At 38.2% G+C, this 20,900-nt stretch overlaps 1 protein-coding gene across 2 annotated transcripts in view; it reads right to left on the bottom strand.

The window, feature by feature from the left end:
• The window catches only part of BMS1 (BMS1 ribosome biogenesis factor), a 56,069-nt gene that overhangs the window by 15,231 nt on the left and 19,938 nt on the right, over positions 1-20,900 (bottom strand). For both annotated transcript variants that reach the window (XM_054576855.1, XM_054576854.1), the window contains exons 10-13: positions 19,656-20,413; positions 19,346-19,447; positions 18,488-18,645; positions 13,842-13,923 (exon numbers count right to left, since the gene is read on the bottom strand). In XM_054576855.1, the coding sequence (XP_054432830.1) occupies positions 13,842-13,923; positions 18,488-18,645; positions 19,346-19,447; positions 19,656-20,413 (1,100 nt within the window). The remainder of the gene's footprint in view (positions 1-13,841; positions 13,924-18,487; positions 18,646-19,345; positions 19,448-19,655; positions 20,414-20,900) is intronic.

The raw sequence follows: 20,900 nt of genomic DNA, 5'->3' as shown, positions 1-20,900 counted from the left end.
ATAAATATGCCACATAAAAACACATATCCTTACTACATGTGGTTTACAAGAGACTCACTTCAAATTTAATACCTAAGTAGAATGAAAGTAAAAAGACGGAGAAAGATATACCATGCAAACTCAACTTTTTAAAAAAGCCTAAGTGCTATATTAATATCTTATAGAGTAACTTCAGAGCCAAGAAAATTATCAGAGAGGAACTTAACTGTAAAACTTAAAATTTCATGTGTTACCCTAACATCAATGAGCTTCAGAGGGTCCAAAGGCCTAGCTGTGAGTAGGCCTGCCAGATATGCTCCTAACCTATGGAAAAGGATCGCCACCCTACTAGTTCCTTTATCAGTTGAAGCAGCGGCACCTCATCTAGTCCTCAACCTAAAAGAACACGAATTTATTCTAAAAAGCTAATCCACCTTCCCAAACAAAAACAAATGGTTATCCTGTGCTCTTTTAAGTACAAAGCCTGCCTCCCAAATGCAATCCCTGCATGGTGTACTGGTGACCCTTTCCTGCCAGCTGTGAGAGTATCTGACAAATAAACTGCAGCTGTCCTCATCTGTCTAGTGTCAGGTGTTGGCTGTTCAAGCATACCCATAACACTAGGGCTGGAATCCCTCCCTCACAAATGGACTGAATAGGAAGGGACCATCATATATAATGACAAAAGGATCAATCTACCAGGAAAATGCAACAACCCTAAATGTGTATGCACCAAACAGAGCTTCAAATATATGAAGCAAAAATTGATAGAGCTCAAACAGATAGATAAACCTACAATTATACTTGGCAACTTCAATATCCTCCTCCCAGGTAGTGATAAAACTAGTGAGAAAATCAGCAAAGATACAGATTTGAACAGTCAAACCACCAGAATCAAACCGACACATATAGAGCATACTATCCTCAACAACAGTGTAATACGTCCACAGCACATCTACCAAGACAGGGCATAGCTGGTATTAAAGCAAATCAGAACAAACTTATATAGTTTGAAATCATGAGTATGGTGTTAGAAACTTCTGGTCAAGGTGGCAGTATAGTTAGACAGAACTCGGGTCCTCGCACAACCACTTGAAAATTACAACTAAAATACAGAGCAACCATCACTCAGAACCGCCAGAAATCTAGTTGAATGAAAGTCTGACAACTATGGATTAAAGAAAGCATATCCATCCAGAGTGTTACAAGCAACAGAGACATGGAACAGGCTGGTTCCACATCCACATGTGGTGGATAAAAATTCAGGAGGGCTACCTTAGGACCGAGGAGTCCCAGTCCCACACCAGGGCCCTGACCTGGGCTCCAGTGTCTGGATGCAGAAAGCAGTCGGGACTGAGTCAGTGTAAGAAACTTCTGGAGTCCCAAGCAGCTCCTCTTAAATAACCCACACATGGACTTATTCAGGCTCATTCCCTCTGAGCTCCAGCACTGGGAGAGTAGCTTGAAAGGCACCGGAAGCATACAGGGAGGAACTGGAGTGTCTGGCATCAAGGCGAGAGCTGGGGGACAGAGAAAGGTGGACAGAGGCCATTGCCCCTTCTGAACCCACCCCCCACAGAGCCACAGAGACAGCAGGCAGGTACCATATCTGAGACTCCATCAACCTGGCTAACACTGTTTGCCCCGCCCTGGAGATCTCCTGAGACTCCCTCCCACCCAACTTACCTGCACACACAACTGTTGAAGTGACTTTTCCATATGAATCCCTGGTCTTGGCTCATGCTTCACAACTTCCTAAATCTTCTCCAATAAGCAACAGCCAGCCTCAGTGAGCCCCCAGCCGCTCGTACCTCTCGCTAAGTGGCCCCAGGCCAGGCACCAACAGCAGACTTCTCAGATTGCCTTATAACCTATGCAGAGTGGGCCCAGACAGAACACAGGTAGGGGCTGACCTTGGCCTACACCACCCAGGAAATCCCAGAGCCTGCACAACCAGTGGACAGCTACAGACCACGCTGGCTCACCGCCACCTTGCCCTCGTGCAGCTGATCCTCTATGGAGGGTGAAGGTTGGTGGTGCGCGGTCACAGCCAGTCCTTGCAGCTGACTGGCCTGGGTAAGTCCCTCCCATTGACCTGCCAACAACAATGAAGGCTCAACTACAAGAGGAGGGTGTACTCAGCCCACACCAAGGGCACGCCCCAAGTACCCAGCTTGGTTGATAGGGGAGGTTGTGCCACTGAACCCTACAGGACACCTACTACATTAGGCCATGCTACCAAGACAGGGAGTCATAGCAGCTCTACCTAATACATAGAAACAAACACAGGGAGGCTGCCAAAATTAGGAGACAAAGAAACACGGCCCAAAGGAAAGAACAGATCAAAACTCCAGAAAAAGAAGTAAACAAAATGGAGATGAGCAATCTATCAGATGCAGAGTTCAAACTATAAGGATGCTCAAGGAACTTAGTGAGGCCCTCAGCAGCACAAAAAAAGAGCCAGTCAGAAACGAAGGACATGCTAATTGAAACAAAGAACAATTTACAAGGAAACAACAGTAGAGTGGATAAAGCTGAGAATCAAATCACTAATTTGAAACACAAGGAAGCCAAAACCACCCATCAGAATAACAAGAAGAAAAAATAAATTAAAAAAACAAGATTAGTGGAAGCATCCTCTGGGACAATGTCAAGCATCTCAATATTCGCATCATGGGCGTGCCAGAGGAGAAGAGAAAGAGCAAGAAATTGAATATCTATTTGAAAAAATAACGAAAGAAAGCTTTCCTAAGCGAGTGAAGAAAGTAGACATGCAAGTCAGGAAGCACAGAATGCCAAACAAGATGGATGCAAAAAGGCCCACCCAAGACACATCATATTGAAAACGCCAAAGGTTAAAGATAAAGAGAGAATCTTAAAAAGCAGCAAGAGAAAATAAGTTATTTACCTACAGGGGAGATCCCATAAGACTGTCAGTGGATTTCTCAAAAGAAACTTTGCAGGCTAGAAGGCACTGACAAGAAATATTCAAAGTCATGAAAGGCAAGGACCTACAGCCAAGATTTTTCTACCATGCAGATATTTAGATTTGAAATGCAGATAAAGAACTTCCAGACAAGAAAACACCAAAGGAGTTCATCATCACTAAACCACCATTATATGAAGTGTCAAAGGGATTTATTTAAGTAAAAGATGATCAAAACTATGAACTATATCATGGAAATAAATACATGTCTATCAACAATTGAATCTAAAAAACAAACTAAGCAAACCAGAAGAACAGAGACAGAATCATGGATATGGAGAGTGTTTTGATGGGAAGGGGTGTAGGAGAATGAATAAAGAGGTGAGAGGATTAAAAAGTACAAATAGGTAGTTACAGAATAGCCATGGGGATGTAAAGTACAGTACAGGAAATGGAATAGCCAAAGAACTTACACACATGAGCCGTGAACATGAACGATGGTGTGGGGATTGCCTGTTGGCGTGGGGGCGGGGGGCCTACGTGGAGAGGGGCAAAGGTGGAAAAACTTTGACAACTATAGTAGCATAATCAATAAAATTTAATTTTAAACAACAGCCCTGACTAGTGTGGCTCAGTGGATTGAGTGCCGGCCTGTGAATCAAAAAGTTGCTGGTTGGATTCCCAGTCAGGGTGCATGCCTAGGTTGCAGGCCAGGTCCTGGGGGCTGGTGGTGCATGACAGGCAACCACACATTGATGTTTCTCTCCCTCTCTTTCTCCCTCCCTTCCACTCTCTAAAAAGGTATAAATAAAATGTTTTAAAACGTTTTAAAAAATGGAATTACTTCTTCAAAAACTATATACATTTTAATTCTGAACTCAAGTGGCCCTAGACAAATGTCCTGTATTTCACACTCCTACTTGCCAGTTCATAGGTGAGCAGTGGTCTAAATTAATTTTACAAACCATTTTGGTAAATAAGGTGTATTATGTTTTTACTGGTATTACAGTAAAATTAAAAATTGATTCCGAAATAATTAAAACTTTTATGCTGTACTCAGTTCTCTCCAGGAACACATTCTACCTCTCTCTCTCTAGTTTTGTGCCTCACCATATATTTCTTATTGTTATTCTAGCAATTTGATATTTTTGATTAATTTTTAATGCCTTTTTGTCATTTCTTAAGTTAATGTGTTTTTTCCTTTTCTTAAATTCATTGATGTGATATACTAATAGACCTTTCACTCAAAATTTGGTTTGCATATTGAGACAGATGAGAGCTCATATGCATCAAAAGGACTCACAATAAATCAAGGGATTGATATAATGAGGCCATCTGCGGAGAGCAGAACATACTTCGCTAGTTCAAATACAGCTTGAAAGAGAAGGCAGGGAAAGGAGACTAGCTTTGGGGCTATAAATCGTGGTTAGGTGTGGAGTTGTACAGGGTGGGGCAAAAGTAAGTGTACAGTTGTTCATATGGAAAATAATACAATAATAGTACAAGAATAAACTGTTTTGTGTACTCAAAACTGTAAACCTACACTTGCCCCCTCCCATATTTCCTTGATGGCTAACGATGCTGAACATTTTTGTGTGCTTGCCATTTGTATATATTTGTTGTTAAAATGCCTATGGATGTGTTTTGCCCTTTTTCTAACTGGATACTTTTTTTAAATTGTTGAATACTGGGAGTTTTTTATATATTCCATTAGATGTGTGGTTTGCCAATATTTTCTTCCACAGTTTATCTTTTCATTTTCTTAATAGGGCCTTTCACAGAGCAAAAGCTTTTAATTTTGATGAGGTCCAATTTATCATTTCTTTTTTTTTTAGGGATTGTGCAGATGATGAATAGGAACAATTTCCTATTCCTAGACTCTGAAAATTTTCTTCGTTTTCTAAAAGGTTTTTTCTTTTAATATTTACTTATTTTTAGAGATGAAGGGAGAGACAAGAGAAACATCTATGTGTGGTTGCCTCTCACACGCCCCCTACTGGGGACCAGGCCTGCAATCCAGCCATGTGCCCTGACTGGGAATCAAACCAACCACCCTCTGGTTTGCAGGCCAGAGCTCAATCAACTGAGTCACACCAGCCAGGGCTGATTTCAAAAAGTTTTATAGCTTTTCTGGTTTTCTGTTTGTCATCTATTTTTTTTCCTTCTAAAATGTGAGATTTAGGTCAAGGTTTATATATTTGCCTGTGGGTATATGATTCCAACAGCACTTTTCTTTCCATTGAGTGACTTTTGCACCTCTGTAACACATTAGTTGAACACCTTTGAGTCTATTGCTGGGTTCCTTGTTTTTCATTAATTCGTGTGTTAGTTCCTCCAACAATACCAACTGTCTTAGTTACTTGTAGTAATGTAGCAAACATTAATAGTGGGGAGAGTGACTGCTCTCACTGCATTGTTGTTTTTTTTTAAAATACTGGTCTATCTATCCTAGGGTGACTTTGCATATAAATTTTACAATAAGTTTGTCTGCATCTACAAAGAACCTTGATTTTGATAGGAGTCACACTAAACCTATAGATATATTTGGGGAGAATCTTGACTAATTTGAATATTCTAATCAAGGAACACAGTATGTCTGTTCATTTGTCTTCAGTTTCTTTCCATCAGCACTTTGTAATTTTCAGCATACTGATGGTGAATATATATTAGGTATAAGCTTCTACCTACTTCCTTGTAATTGACAATTATGTTTTTTATTTTGCTGAACTCACTAGTTCTAGAAGTTTTTGTTGCTTTGGTTTTGTTTTGTCTTTTGTGGATTTCTTGGGATTTTCTTCCTTTCTTCTTTAAAAATATTTTATTTATTTTTAGAGAGGAAAGGAAGGAAAAAGAGGGAGAGAAACACCAATGCGTGACTGCCCATCAAGTGCCCCCCTCCCGCGGACCCGGCCTATATACTAGGCATGTGCCCCAACTGGGAATTGAACCAGAGACCCTTTCGTTCACAGGCCCATACTCTTCCATGGAGCCACACCCTGGGCGTCACACAGGGCGATTTCTAGGGATTTTCTACAGAGACAATCATGTTATCTACAAAAATGAACAATAGTATTTCTTCCTTTTTTGAATTGTGTCTTTTATTTCTACATACTTCAAAGTTTTTATTTATTGTAATGGCAAGGACTAACGCTAACAGTGGAAACCCTGCCTTGTCCCTATGAGAATCAAGATAGCACAGGAGTGAGTGCAAGTCACACTGACCTCCTCCCAGGACCAACCTGGAATTACAACTAAATTGTGAAGAAATCACCTGGAACGAACAACTGAACATTAGTGAGAGGAGCCTTTTACCTCAGACAGAAGAATCAGCTTTAGCACAATCTAACTGGTAAGGAGTGCAGCAGAGACTCAAGAAGGCGGGCCAGGTGCCTACAGGGGCCAGCACCAGAATGATACAGAAAAGACCAGTTGGATCCTCCTGAGAAGAGAGGAGTCTAAACCATAAGTGGGGATCTCCAGCCTACAAGCACCATAGCCCAAAAAGTACACAGATAACAGCCAGCTCCGTAAAGAGGCAGGGTTACTCTCTGACAGAGACAGGCAGCTGGAGACACAAAGAGCCACTTAAAGGGCCAATGCATAAATTTTTGTTTGCAGCCACTTGCCCTGGTCTCCAGCAAAGGCAGGGGCAGAGTGAGCTGGAGATGCCTGAGGAGAGACTGGGGAAGGAGGCTTTGGGGAGAGAACTGAGAGAGTAGCCGGTGGGATGCCAGTGCTGACTCCTCCCCCATACAACAGCAGCCATCGGGCTCAGGCAAACCACTCCCCTAAGCAGCAGCAGCAGCATGAGAGGACCAAATAGCCCTGCCCCCAGGAGAGATTCTGCACAAACCTGTGGTGTCTCTAAGCCGGCCAGCTGAGTGTAGAGTGACTAGATTAACAGCTGAAGGAGGCAGCCACAGACAACAGATTCCTTGAAGTCTCGAACAGACTTCCCAAGGTCAGACAGTGTCAACATCTGACATCATCAGAGGCAGATCCACAAAGAGAAAAAACAGTCTCCTACCACATAAGTTCACACTACAAAGTCAGGAAATCAAGACAGATCAACTTAAGAATCAGAAGCAAAAAAAGAAGAGTCTCACACGTAAGGGCAAGACAAAGGAACACCCCCAGTTGAAGGTAAAGGAGAAATCCCCACAAAAGAATGAAATGAAATAGAAGCAAGAAAAGTATCAGATATTGAGTTCAAAACAACAGTTGTAAGGAATCTCAGCAAGCTCAGTGAGCCCAGTGAGAAATACAGAAAACTACAGGGAAACTATGAGGAACTTACTGCAAACTATACTAGCATGAAAAAGGACATAGAAACTATCAATAAGACACAAGAGAAAATGAAGACTACAATTTCTGAATTGGAGGACACAGTAGAAGGAATCAAAATCAGGCTAAATGAAGCAGTGGAACGAATCAGAAAACTGGAAGGCAAGGTAGAAAAAAGCTCCCAGAAAGAGCAAGAAAATGAAATAAGACTCAAAAAGAATGAAGAGGTGTTTAGGGAAAAGCAGGACAACCTGAAACACAATAATAACCAGATAACAGGGATATCAGGAGAAGAGGAGGAACAGGAGAGAGAGAATCTGTTTGAAAAAGTAATGATGGATAACTTCCCTAATTGGAGGAAAGAAAAAATCACACAAGTCCAGGAGGCACAGAGGGTCCCATTCAGGAGGAACCAATGAGGCCCACTCCAACACACATCATCATGAAAATGGCATATATCAAAGACAAATAGAGAATCCTAAAGGCAGCAAGCGAGAAGGAGGTAGTAACATACAAGGGCGCCCCAATATGGGTAACAGCTGACTTCTCAACAAAAACCATGCAAGCCAGAAGGGAATGGCAAGAAATATTCCAAGTCATGAAAAGCAAAGGCCTGCAACCAAGACTGCCATACCCAGCAAGGGTCTCCATTAAAATGGAAGGTGAAGTAAGTTCTCAGAGAAAAGAAGGCTAGAAGAATACACCTCCACCAAACCAGCATTGCAAGATATGCTAAAGGGGCTGCTTTAAGATGAAGAAAAAGAGTCTGAACGCCCAGTTCCTTTCACAGTCACCAATACTTGATATTACCAATATTTTTAATACTTATTAATCTGATTGTGACAACGATGTTATTTTGTTTATTATTTGTTGAAACTAAACCCCTTTTTGTGTATTTCTTGCTTATTTCTATTATTTTTAAAAAGCTTTAAATGACTTTTTGGTATTCTTTACCTATGTTTTGATTAAATGTTTGCAGAATTTTTTCCCCTGGAAAAAAAACAAACAACTAACCCTTTTTTAGATGTGGTGCACATACTTTTCTATTCTGTTACTTCTCCTTTAACTTTTTTAAATCTGTATTTTATTATAGTCTTAATGTTTAACATAGTCATTGTCAATATTTTACTTTATTGCTTCTGGGTTTGAATATTTTACTTCAGGGTAAGAAAAATATTATTTTGTATTTTCTCCTAAAACTCCTTACATTTTACATATTGATTTTTAACTCACCTGAATATTTGTTGTATGTGTGAATTAGGGCTCTATATTTGTTTTATTTTGAGTATTAGTGATCTATGCACCTTATTTGTTAAGTAAGCCTATTTTCCCTATTGATTCGAAATACCAATTTAATCATATATTACAGTGTTAGAAAAATATATATATTTGTCTCTAGAATGCTCATTTTTATTTCACTGATCTACCTGATTATTTCTGTGCAAATGTCATGATTGCTGAGACTTTATAATGGATTTAAATTATTTAATATTTTATAATGGATCTTGACTTTTAAAATATAAGTAAAATCAATCTGCATTTTAAAAGAAAAGAAAGAAGGAACTCTTACCTTTTGCATCAACATGGATGGAACTGGAGAATATTATGCTAAGTGAAATATGTCAACTGGTGAAAGACAAATACATATGATCTCTCTATAAGTGAAATCTATTCTACAATATAAACTAATGAACAAAATAAAGCACAGGCAAGGAAACATGGAGGAGACTGAAAGTGACCAGAGGGAATGGGGAAGGAGGACAATGGCAGAAAGAAGTAGTAGTAACTAAACAAAGAACATGTATGAAAGATACATGGACATGGACAACAGAGTGGGAAGTGACTGTGGGAGAGGGAGGTGGGGTGGGATGGGTGGAAGAGGGCAAAGGGGGAAAAATTGAGACAACTGTAAAGGATGAACATGATTTAAAAAAAGAAAAATGCTTTCCAGCAAAGGGGGGGGGAGAAGAAAACCTGCCTTTTCCCTAATGTTTTTCACTGTTATGTATGATTTTCACTGTTATGTATGTTTGTTTTTTCTGTAGATGCTTTTTATCTGCTCTGATCCTCTTTATTCCCAGTGTACTGAGAAATGGGTTTTTTGTTTTGTTTTATTTTGGTTTTTTTTGTCATGAAATGGTGTTGAATTTTCTCAAATGCCTGTGTCAACTGATATACTCATATGAACTTTATTCTTTACACCTTTGATAAAGTGGATTACAATGATTAATTATTGAATGTTGAACCAGCCTTGTATACCTAAAATAAATCCCACTTAGTCATGTCATACAGTTCTTTATATGTTGTTGAATTTTATTTGAAGTATTTTGTTGAAGAATTTTGCATGTAACTTCATCAGAGATACCAGTCTGTATGCTGCTGGTTTGTTTTTGTTTTTTTGTCTTCATCTGGTTTTAGAATCAGGATAAAATTGGACTTATTAATTGAGGTGTAAAGTGTTCCATTTTTTTTTTTTTTTTAATTTTCTGGAAGAGATTCTTTAGAATTGGGATGAATTATTTAAGTGTTTGATATAATTCTCCAGTGAAACTTTCCTTTTTGGAAGCTTATAATTACACATTTTATTTTCTTATTGGTTATAGGACTTTAGGTTATTTATTCCATCTTGCCTGAATTTTGGTAGGAATGGTTTTCAGAGAATTTCAAGGCCTACTGGGGAAGTGAAAGCTTCAAGTGTCTTTTCTGAAAGGCCAGCCTATTGGGTATTCTGAGTATAATATTCACAGTATTGTATTAATACCCTTTTAATTATTGCAGGGTCAGTTATTTTGGTAATACCCTGTTTCATTCTTGGTATTTGTGATTTGTGCCTTCTCTCTTTTTATCTTTGTCAACAAGTCTTATTGATTTTTCCCCTCAAATAACTAGCTTTGTTTAGATTTTCAGTTTTCTAAATTTGTTTATGTGTGTGTACAGATTAATTTATTATTCATTCCTTCAACACCTCGCAGTGTTTTTATTAAGGCTACAAACATATTTTTCTAGGTTAAGAAACTAAATAGGACTCAGGAAGAACATGATACCGATGGCTACAACACAGATGTTCAGTAAATAGGGGAGAAAAAAGAGGTTAAAAGCAAGAGAAAAAAGGAGGAAAGCAAGAACATCATGGAGGATTTTCAAATTCATTTGTTACTCCAAAGGAACTGTTAACTTCTAATGGGCAAAAATTGTGCTGTTTTCACCAATAAATTTCCATTGCCTAGTACATTACCTAGAACATTTCATGAGTAAATAAATCAAGGGTCAGCAAACTTCTTCCATAAAGGGACCAAGTAATACTTCAGTGAATATTTTATGCTTCGGTAAATAGTAGGTATTTTACGCTTTGCAGATCACATATTCCTTGTAGCAGCTATTCAATCCAGCTCTGCCATAGCACAAAGCAGCCAAAAACAATGTGTAAACAAATGGGCTTGGCTGTGTTCTAACACAGCTTTACAAAAACAAAGGACTATGTATTTTACAACTTAAAAAAAAAACAAAACACACAAACAAAAACCCAAAAATAAAACGGTAGGCAATATTTCAATCAGCCTCTGAGATGAATAAATGAAATCAGATTCACAGATATACGGATTTGCTAAACAAAGGGAAGAAAGGAAGAAAAGAAGAAAGAAAAGAGGGAAGGGAAGATGAATGCTATCTCTCTGCCTTAGGTATAAAAGAAGAAAAATAAAAAAAGCTGGACTTAGTAAGGAAAAGCTAATGAAATACATTTTCCTCCAAGAAACTAAACCACGCTATAATTTTTTGAAGTTGAAAAATGTGATTTGTAAGCATTCTTCTGTTTGTTTCAAGCCCAGCCTCTCCTCAGGTATCAATGTAGATTCATCTCACACAGTGGCATTTTCTAATGGGTCCATCTCTGATGAATTTTCTTTATTAGAGTGATCATTCAACATTCTTCATTCTTTATCAAGAGCTCAGTGTTAGCAGGTTGGTGTCTGATGAGAGCTCTCCTGTTGGATTGTAGACAGCCAACTCACATGGCCTTTTCTTGGTGCATGCACTCTTCTAATTGTCAATATTGTTGATTTCTGCTGTTTATTATTTGTTTCTTGCTTATTTTAGATTATTTTGCACTTTTAAATTATCTTAGGTTATTGGTTAGAGAACTTGCCTAACTCTTATTGGGACTCCTAGTTTTTAATTTATTTTTTCTTCTTGTTATTCTGACGGGTGGTTTTGGCTTCCTTGTGTTTCAAATTAGTGATTTGATTCTCAGCTTTATCCACTCTACTGTTGTTTCCTTGTAAATTGTTCTTTGTTTCAATTAGCATGTCCTTCGTTTCTGACTGGCTCTTTTTTTGTGCTGCTGAGGGCCTCACTAAGTTCCTTGAGCATCCTTATAGTTTGAACTCTGCATCTGATAGATTGCTCATCTCCATTTTGTTTACTTCTTTTTCTGGAGTTTTGATCTGTTCTTTCCTTTGGGCCGTGTTTCTTTGTCTCCTAATTTTGGCAGCCTCCCTGTGTTTGTTTCTATGTATTAGGTAGAGCTGCTATGACTCCCTGTCTTGGTAGCATGGCCTAATGTAGTAGGTGTCCTGTAGGGTTCAGTGGCACAACCTCCCCTATCAACCAAGCTGGGTACTTGGGGCGTGCCCTTGGTGTGGGCTGAGTACACCCTCCTCTTGTAGTTGAGCCTTCATTGTTGTTGGCAGGTCAATGGGAGGGACTTACCCAGGCCAGTCAGCTGCAAGGACTGGCTGTGACCGCGCACCACCAACCTTCACCCTCCATAGAGGATCAGCTGCACGAGGGCAAGGTGGCGGTGAGCCAGCGTGGTCTGTAGCTGTCCACTGGTTGTGCAGGCTCTGGGATTTCCTGGGTGGTGTAGGCCAAGGTCAGCCCCTACCTGTGTTCTGTCTGGGCCCACTCTGCATAGGTTATAAGGCAATCTGAGAAGTCTGCTGTTGGTGCCTGGCCTGGGGCCACTTAGCGAGAGGTACGAGCGGCTGGGGGCTCACTGAGGCTGGCTGTTGCTTATTGGAGAAGATTTAGGAAGTTGTGAAGCATGAGCCAAGACCAGGGATTCATATGGAAAAGTCACTTCAACAGTTGTGTGTGCAGGTAAGTTGGGTGGGAGGGAGTCTCAGGAGATCTCCAGGGCGGGGCAAACAGTGTTAGCCAGGTTGATGGAGTCTCAGATATGGTACCTGCCTGCTGTCTCTGTGGCTCTGTGGGGGGTGGGTTCAGAAGGGGCAATGGCCTCTGTCCACCTTTCTCTGTCCCCCAGCTCTCGCCTTGATGCCAGACACTCCAGTTCCTCCCTGTATGCTTCCGGTGCCTTTCAAGCTACTCTCCCAGTGCTGGAGCTCAGAGGGAATGAGCCTGAATAAGTCCATGTGTGGGTTATTTAAGAGGAGCTGCTTGGGACTCCAGAAATTTCTACCACCTATCAATCCCTGCTGGTGTTTGCAGGCAGGAGTTACTGGCACTTATCTTCCTGGCACTGGAACCTTGGGTTGGGGGTCCTATTGTGAGGCTGGAACCTCTCGCTCCCGAGATATCCCTCCCATCCATCACACATGGGTATTATGTCCATCACACATGGGTATTTTAACCAACCCATTCTGCATCTCCGCCCCTCCTACTAGTCTTGTGGATGTGGTTTCTTTAATCCCACAGTTGTCAGACTTCCATTCAGCTCAGTTTCTGATGGTTCTGGGTGATGGCTATTCTATATTTTAGTTGTAGTTTTGATGGTCCTGCAAGGAGGCGAGTCACATTTGCCTATGCAACCGTCTTGATTGAAAGAGTAAATCCATTTCTCAGTATCTGCTCTACAGATACATTCCCACAAATTATTAAGGATGTTCACTGTGGCTTTATTTGTAAGAATAAAAAAAACTGAACAGTAATTAAATGATAGTTAAAGGTTACATAAGTGATGGCACATCAACACAATGTACAGCCATTAAAAAGAATCAGGTTGCTCCAAATAATGTGACAAAGAAGGATGTCTATGTCACAATTCTCACTTTAATAAATCTCTTATGAAAATAAAAAATGTGATTCACGAGTTATATCAAGGTGGTCCAGTGCAGTTATTTATAATACGGGCAAAGTAAACTGTGTCAAACAATATGTGAAACAATAAAACTATTAATTAAATTATAATACTTAAATCATAAACAAAATCTTCAAAAATATTTGACTGTATGTAATATGATTACTAGGAAAATTACATATATACACACACTTATATCTATATAAACATTTTAAATGATTCGAATGGTTAACAAAAGTTTTTTTATAGGTGGTAGAGATTATGATGTATTATGTTTTTATTCTGGGTGTTTTATAATACATACTATCTTTATCATTAAAAAGAAAAATATGTTATTTCAGTACGTTTTTCACACACACACATGCACTAATCTATTTTTAACAAATACATAATAAAATGTATGAAACATTTCCCACTCTTCTTCACTGTCCGTATCTGATACGTCATTTAACCAGGAGAAGAAAATAAGGTCACCATGGAAGAAAGAACGAAAATATTACCCATAACACTTGTCAGTGCTTCCCCAAGCATTTCACAATTATTTTCAACCATTAAATATATGGAAGAAAATAAAGAGAAGGCACTCTTCTCAGAAAAATATAGCCCTTTACTTACCATCTTCTGCCAAGATCTTGGCTGCATCTTTATCCTCTTCCCACTTCCCAGTCACAAAGCAATCTCTGATGCTGTTCATAACCTTACAAAGAAACATCAGCACTTATTAAAGTGGGTGGGGAAAGTCCTATGAGCCCTAGCGCACTGACCTCTTAAGTAAACAGATATTTGCTAATAACACTAATTTTCAGAGTTTTTTTAGTGTTCTTAAGGCAATGCAGTTAAACAGCATTTTTAGAAAGTTAATGTTACTATTTGCTACTCCAGACTTATTGTGCCTGTTTTGAAAACTTAATCCCTTTGACCAATTATAATATTCGGACAAAGTCAGACCGTCTTGTATGAGCATAACATCAGACCGTCTTGTATGAGCATAACAGTATAAAGAGTACTGATGAGGTTCCCAGTCTCAGATATGCCAGATCATCTAGTATACACATGTAGTGGATGCTTGGTGCACCTATCAAATACAGAATAAAACCTTGTACAAACTCTCCATTTCAGAGTCTGTTTCTTGAAGAAACTGACGTAACACAGCCCATGTCATTCACTGTCAAGGCCTCAAAACCACACTTATGTAAATCTTAACATAGGTCTAAACTTTCTCTTGAATCATATTTTGGTTATGAATCATGTGTTTCATACACAACCTCACTTTCAAAAAGTAGCCTCAAGGCTGGCATGATTACAATGAATGCTAAAGCAAACTTGTTCATTTACTCATTCCTTTATACTTAAAATCACTTGCTAAGTATTTACTGAACATATCTATTTTATGTCAAGAAGCTCTGTGGGTAAACTGTTCCCAGATGATCTTTATTAAGTTAAGCTTAATAATCAACTTAGGGAAACCAACGACATAACAAATTAAAGAAAGAAAGAAAGAAAGAAAGAAAGAAAGAAAGAAAGAAAGAAAGAAAGAACCTCCATTAAATGCTCTCAATACACTAGCAACAGAAGGAAACTTCCTCAACATGACAAAGGATATCCATTTAATAACTCACAGTTAACATCACATTTAATGGAGAAAGACTGAGAACCTTTCTCTCTACGATCAGAAACATGACAAGGATTACTGCTCTCACTTCGACATTGTACTGGAAGTTCTAGCCAGGGCAATTAGGCAAGAAAATGAAATAAAAGACATCCAGTTTAAGAAAGGAATACTGTTTCTATACATGAGTAATATATTCTGGTAAACAGGAAATCTTAAGGAATCCAATGAAAAACTATCAGTACTAATAAATGAGTTCAGCAAGGTTATAAAAGACTAGGTTAATATAGAATAATAAATTTTATTTCTATACATTGGCAATGAGCAATCCAAAAATGAAAATGAGAGAACAGTTCCTTTTATAATAGCACCAAAAAGAGTAAGATACAAATTCAACAAAAGTGCAAAGCTTATACTGTGATAACTACAAAACATTCCTCAAAGACATTTCAGATCCAAATAAATGGAAAAGCATCCCATGTTAATGGATCAAAAGACTTAATATTGCTAGGAAAGCAATACTATACAAAGTGATTTATAGATTCAATGCAATCCCTATCAAATCCCGGCTGGCTTCATCGAAGAAATGGAAAAGCTGATCCTAAAATATGGAAAACTCAAGAGATCCAGAATAGAGAAAACAATCTTGAAAAATAAGTTGGAAGATTCACACTTCATGATTTCAAAACTTACTATGAAACAATGGTAATCAAAACAGGATTGTGCTGCCATAAAGGCAGACATATAGACTGATGAGATACATTTAAGAGACAATAAATAAACCCATATATCTATGCTTGAACGATTTTTTTGTGGAGGGTGCTAAGACAAGGCAGTGGGGAAGGAACAGTCTTTTCAACAAATAGTGCTAGGACAACTGGATCTCCACATGCAAAAGAATAAAGCTGGATTTATCTCACACCAAATACAAAAATCAACTCAAAATGAACTGATCATCTTAATATAAAGTATAAAGGCTAAATTATAAAACTCTCAGGAGTCAGTCTCCATGATCTTGAATTTGGCAATGGTTTCTTGACTATGTTACAAAACACACAAACATCAAAAATATAGACAGACTGGAACTTCATGAAAATTTAAAACTTTATGCTTCAAAGGGCACAGAAAAGACAAGCAACAGGACGGAAGAAAATATTTGTAAATCATATATTTGATGAGGAACTTCTATCTTGAATATATAAACTACTTTTACAACTCAGTAATAAAAAGATATATAACCTAATTTTTAAAATGGACAAATGATATAAATGGACATTTAGTCAAATAATATATACAAATAGCCAATAAGCACATATGAGAAGTTGCCTGACATCATCAGCCATCAAGGAAAGGCAAATCAACCACTATAAGATACCACTCACACCTCTCAGGTAGCAATAATAATAGTAATAAAACAGATAATAACAGTGTTAGTGAGGATGTGGGAAAAAATCAGAAGTCACTTTTGAAAAGAGAAATAGGAGAACATATGAGGAAAAAAAACTTTAACTGTTTTAGTAACCATATTAATAGTAATGTGTAATGTTATGCTGACACTGTTATATGTATAATGTATCAAATAAAGTAAATGAGTAATTATACAGTTTTCTAATTTCACCAAACAGGGAATAATTTCTCCAGTGGAAAAACAGAGTTACAAATGTCTGATAGAAGAGGTTAAATAAAAACCCAGTAGTTCTGAATCTGAATTGGAAATATGTGTATAAATCCTCCTCAATCTGGTCACTGAAATGGCCTAGAAATAATCACCAACCTATAGCAATGGATATTCTTATGCCTAGATAATGATGCTGAAATACCATTCTGTACTGAAAGAAATCAGGACATTTCATGGCTGCTTCATGTCTGGCATCAGAAATATGACAAGGTAATGCTGGAACACCTTATTATATCAGACAGCAATAAAGCACTCAAAGACCAGTAAGATCATGTCAATAGAACACAGGGACCGATATGAAGACAATCAGCCACAGGTTAAATAAATCTGAGCATCAAAAAGGGAAACAAGTGCAGTGGAAAGAAACACTCCACTATATTTAAATTTGTGAGTTCAAATGATACTTAAAAAGAAAAAAGTCACCTTTGAATAATCATTCTGAAAACTAGTAAGTGAAATCAACCATTTATCCTGCTTATATATGGAACTGGGCAACCAAAGAGTAGATGAAGGGAAGTTTCCCTTTATAGATGTATTCTAGTTAATAAACACTACAGAGAAATTTTAACAAAATATCACCATTTTATAGCTTTATAAATTAATGGATCATGGCACTGAGGATCAATAGCTTTTAGTATCACAAGATGACTTTATGTGCCTCCTAATGATAAAATACCACCGCCTAGCAAGCAGTCTTGCTGAAAATAAAAATCCAACCTAAATCCAAACTTCTAGATGTGCTGTCCTTAGGATAGCTACAACCACGTGGGTTATTTAAATTCTAATTAAGGTTAAGTAAAACTTAGAATTAAAAATTTAGTTCTCCTGTCTCCCTAGACATAAAAGTGCTCAACGGCCATAAGTAAGCACACTGGACAGTTCATATATAGATTATTTCCATCATCACAGAGTTCTATTGCTATTTTTCTGTATCAACTCATAAGAAATACAGAGGACAGAGGTGCCTGACAAACTGCACATTAAGACTGCAGTGGAATCCATGAAGTCTAGAATATGAGAAACTATACACCATATACTTGGTTTCTTAAACATATTAAATTGAAGAGTGGTGGGGGAAAGACGAGCACAGAAAAAGAAACTGTATATTTAAAGATTAAAAAGCACAGTGAAAAACAAACCCCAAAAAACCCAGTGAAAGTAAACCATGGTGTTTAATGATGCAACCTTGGAGGATGAAATTACTGTATAAAGAAAAAAATGATTACCAGAGAGTCATGCTTCCTTCTGCAGGGACAGAAAGGACTGTGTCTAGGATGGACACAGTGCTTACAAGGGTGCTGACCTAGTAATCCATTAAATTAAACAACTATTTTATGTGGCCTTCTAAAACCTATATTAAATTTTACCATAAAAATGGTTGCATAAAAACTCACAAAGTACCTATGTGCCATTCAGTAAATTATAACTAATATGGTGATTGGACCTCTCTGAGTGACATTTAAGCTGAACTGAATTGATCAAAAGGAGCCTGCCTGGGAACATCAGAACATTCTAGAAGGGAAAACAGGCAAGAGGTGTAAGGTGGGATGAAGCCTGGTAAGTTTGAAAACTGAATTAATTCCAGTGTGACTAGGCAGTGGTGAGAAAGGAAAAATCTACCACTGATGTCATACATTTGTTTACAAATAGCATAAATTATAAATGTTAACTCGGGGACACAGGATTTATGCTAATTATAAAACAAAATATTTTAAATGTATAAAATTTATGTGCAATGAATCAAATACTACCCATGCTAAAAGCTGAGCATTTTCCTTTTCTCCTTAACACATGCATATGGTTTGACTAAACTCAGAACATGTTATTGCTTAGGATATGCAAAACATCCACTCCAACATCTGGGAAAATATGCTGTTATAACAAGGTAGGCAGTATTAAAATCACATGATCTTCTTTTAGAACAATTCTTTAATTCTCTCAAAAATCAAAGATACTATTCATATTCAACCTTACCTCCTCTAAATCCCAATCCTGGGGTATCTCCACGTGAAATCTAGAGCAGTCGAAAGACTCAGCCTTGTGCTTACACTCTCTGGTAGGCTGGGTGACACGAAACAAGCCTCCAAGCTCTTCCCTGCTACCACCATCTTCTGCTTCATCATCCTGTGTCACTAAAGAGACCACATGATGGAAGAGTGGATTTGGAGCTGAGGGTCCCTCTTTGAGGTGCCCCTGAACACATCAGTCAGAGAAAAGCCAGGGAACTACTGCTTACCATATCTGGGAGACTTCTGCCTTCCTGCAAGGCAGCAGCAGAGTCCATTGAGGAGGGAGAAAATAGAGGTTGGGGGAGGGGAGGGACATTTATAGGCAGGACTTTCAATTATTTCAAAGAGTTGCTCTGGAAGAATGTTGAGTCCCTAGCCACTAAGAACGCTTAAACAAAAACCAAATGGAAATCAGCACACACCAACCTCCTGATTTGATGCTCCGAACTCAATATATACTCCTTTGGCCTTGCTCTAATCACATAACTGGGGACCTCAGTATAAAGTTCACCAGAAAGATATTTTCTTGGCACTAAATTCTACTAAAAAATAATCCCAAAGGACTTTGTATAGAGGATACAAATTAACATAATGGAGAGTATTCACATCAAAAGTTTTATGACAAACCCATAAATCTCTTTCATACAACCAATTTATGGTTCTCATAAAGTGATTCTTAAAAACATCTGCCAAATATAACTGACAGCCAGAAGTATCATGCCTGTCACAGGTACCATACAAACCTCCAACCAATTTCCTCATTGCCTTTTGAGAAAATAATCTAAGAATCCATGCTTCTAGATCTGAACCAGAGCTCTTTTACCTGTCCCATAAATAAGCTTTTGAAGATTTGGAGTTGCTTGTTGCTGCCTCAGAAAGGCCTCAGCTGCCTTCCTGGAAAGGTCTTCCTTCCACTTGAGGGCACCTGAATGGACCAACACCAACATCATTTAAGTCTGTATACCGGTCACCTGTGTTTCAAGCGCACTGCTCATTCATCCTGAAATCCTTTTGTGAGGTATATTTGAATAGTAAACAAAATATCCAAAACAGCAGACCCCCCAAGTGCAGATATTCTATTTGTAGAACATTTCAGTGTCATTTATAATCGCAGTTAAATTAAATTTACATACCTGATGATTCTGTGGAGTATGTATTTTCTCCCTTGTAATCTTCCTCTCTGAGTAAATCTTCTACATCACTGGTCTCATCAACGCAGTTCTCTGACCCCAGTTTCTGACCACTGACCACCTGAGAAAGCCTTGGAAACTTTTTTCTAATAACCTCTTCATTTTCTGAATCCTTTTCTTCTGTACTGAGAAAAGAGCTTTCTTCAGATGCATCTTCAGATACAAATGCCTCTTCAGCAGTGCAATGACCTGAATCTGAAATAGTGAGGGTTACTTTTTTCATTGTCTTCTCCAGATTCAAACTGTCAACCAGACCATTACTTTGTAAAACACCTGGTTTACTGCCTTTTTCTATAGACTTAGGTTCTAAAATATCCTTCTCTCCTTCTGCAGAAGAACTTTCTTCTTCACTGCTTTCAGCAGCTTCCTCTACTTCTTCATCTTCTGAGCTCCTCTCAAGGTCATCATCACTGTCAGCAAATGCTGGCAAATCTACCTCAATGTCTTCTTCCACCTCCTTAAGTCTCGGTCGTTTGACAACCTTATCCGCCATATACACTTTACCAATCATTTCAGCATCTTCTTCCTCTTCTGTTTCATCACTAGAGCTATTTTTCGACCTGTCACCTTCAGACATTTCTTTATCATCTTCAGTATCACTATCTCCAGACTCATCATCTTCATCACCTCCAAAAACAGCTTTCCGACGTACTCGACCAGTTTTCAAATCCACCTGCTTTTCCTCTTTTGGCATCCGCAACCTAGATTACCAAGTAAAGCAAAATAATTCAATTTGTATAACAACCTGCTAATCAAGAAATAGCAAATCAATTACTATGCAAAGTAGAAAATAATATCAAGGAATGGTTTTAAACAACAACACAGAAAGGAATTATCCGATAAATACTAGAATAGTTAATAAGCAAACTTATGCATAGTTCCGTAACAAAACTCTCCCAATAAATTTAGAGAGATAATAAAGAGATAACCTTTAAAAAAGTAGACTAATTTTAGGGAAAAACTGCTCAAAATGGAAATGAGTGTTTAACAGATCTTTTAGAAAACTGATCATTTCCAAGATGATCCTCACGAAAATGGCTAACTACAGGTTCAAGGCAGGGAAAGTACAAAGTAAGCCTGGAAGTGCTCAAAGGGCAAAAGGAACAGACCAAAAGGACAAGAGACAGATCAAAAGGGCAATATATAGGCATTATAACAGGATAACAAACGGAATAAACAAAAAAGGCC

Source organism: Pteronotus mesoamericanus, unplaced genomic scaffold (assembly GCF_021234165.1).
Source record: "Pteronotus mesoamericanus isolate MK-2021 breed Mesoamerican mustached bat unplaced genomic scaffold, CSHL_Meso_final contig_35, whole genome shotgun sequence".
In the NCBI taxonomy this organism is placed as follows: domain Eukaryota; kingdom Metazoa; phylum Chordata; class Mammalia; order Chiroptera; family Mormoopidae; genus Pteronotus; species Pteronotus mesoamericanus.
The sequence above is the reverse complement of the archived record's forward strand: the minus strand, read 5'-3'. Positions and strand labels throughout refer to the sequence as shown.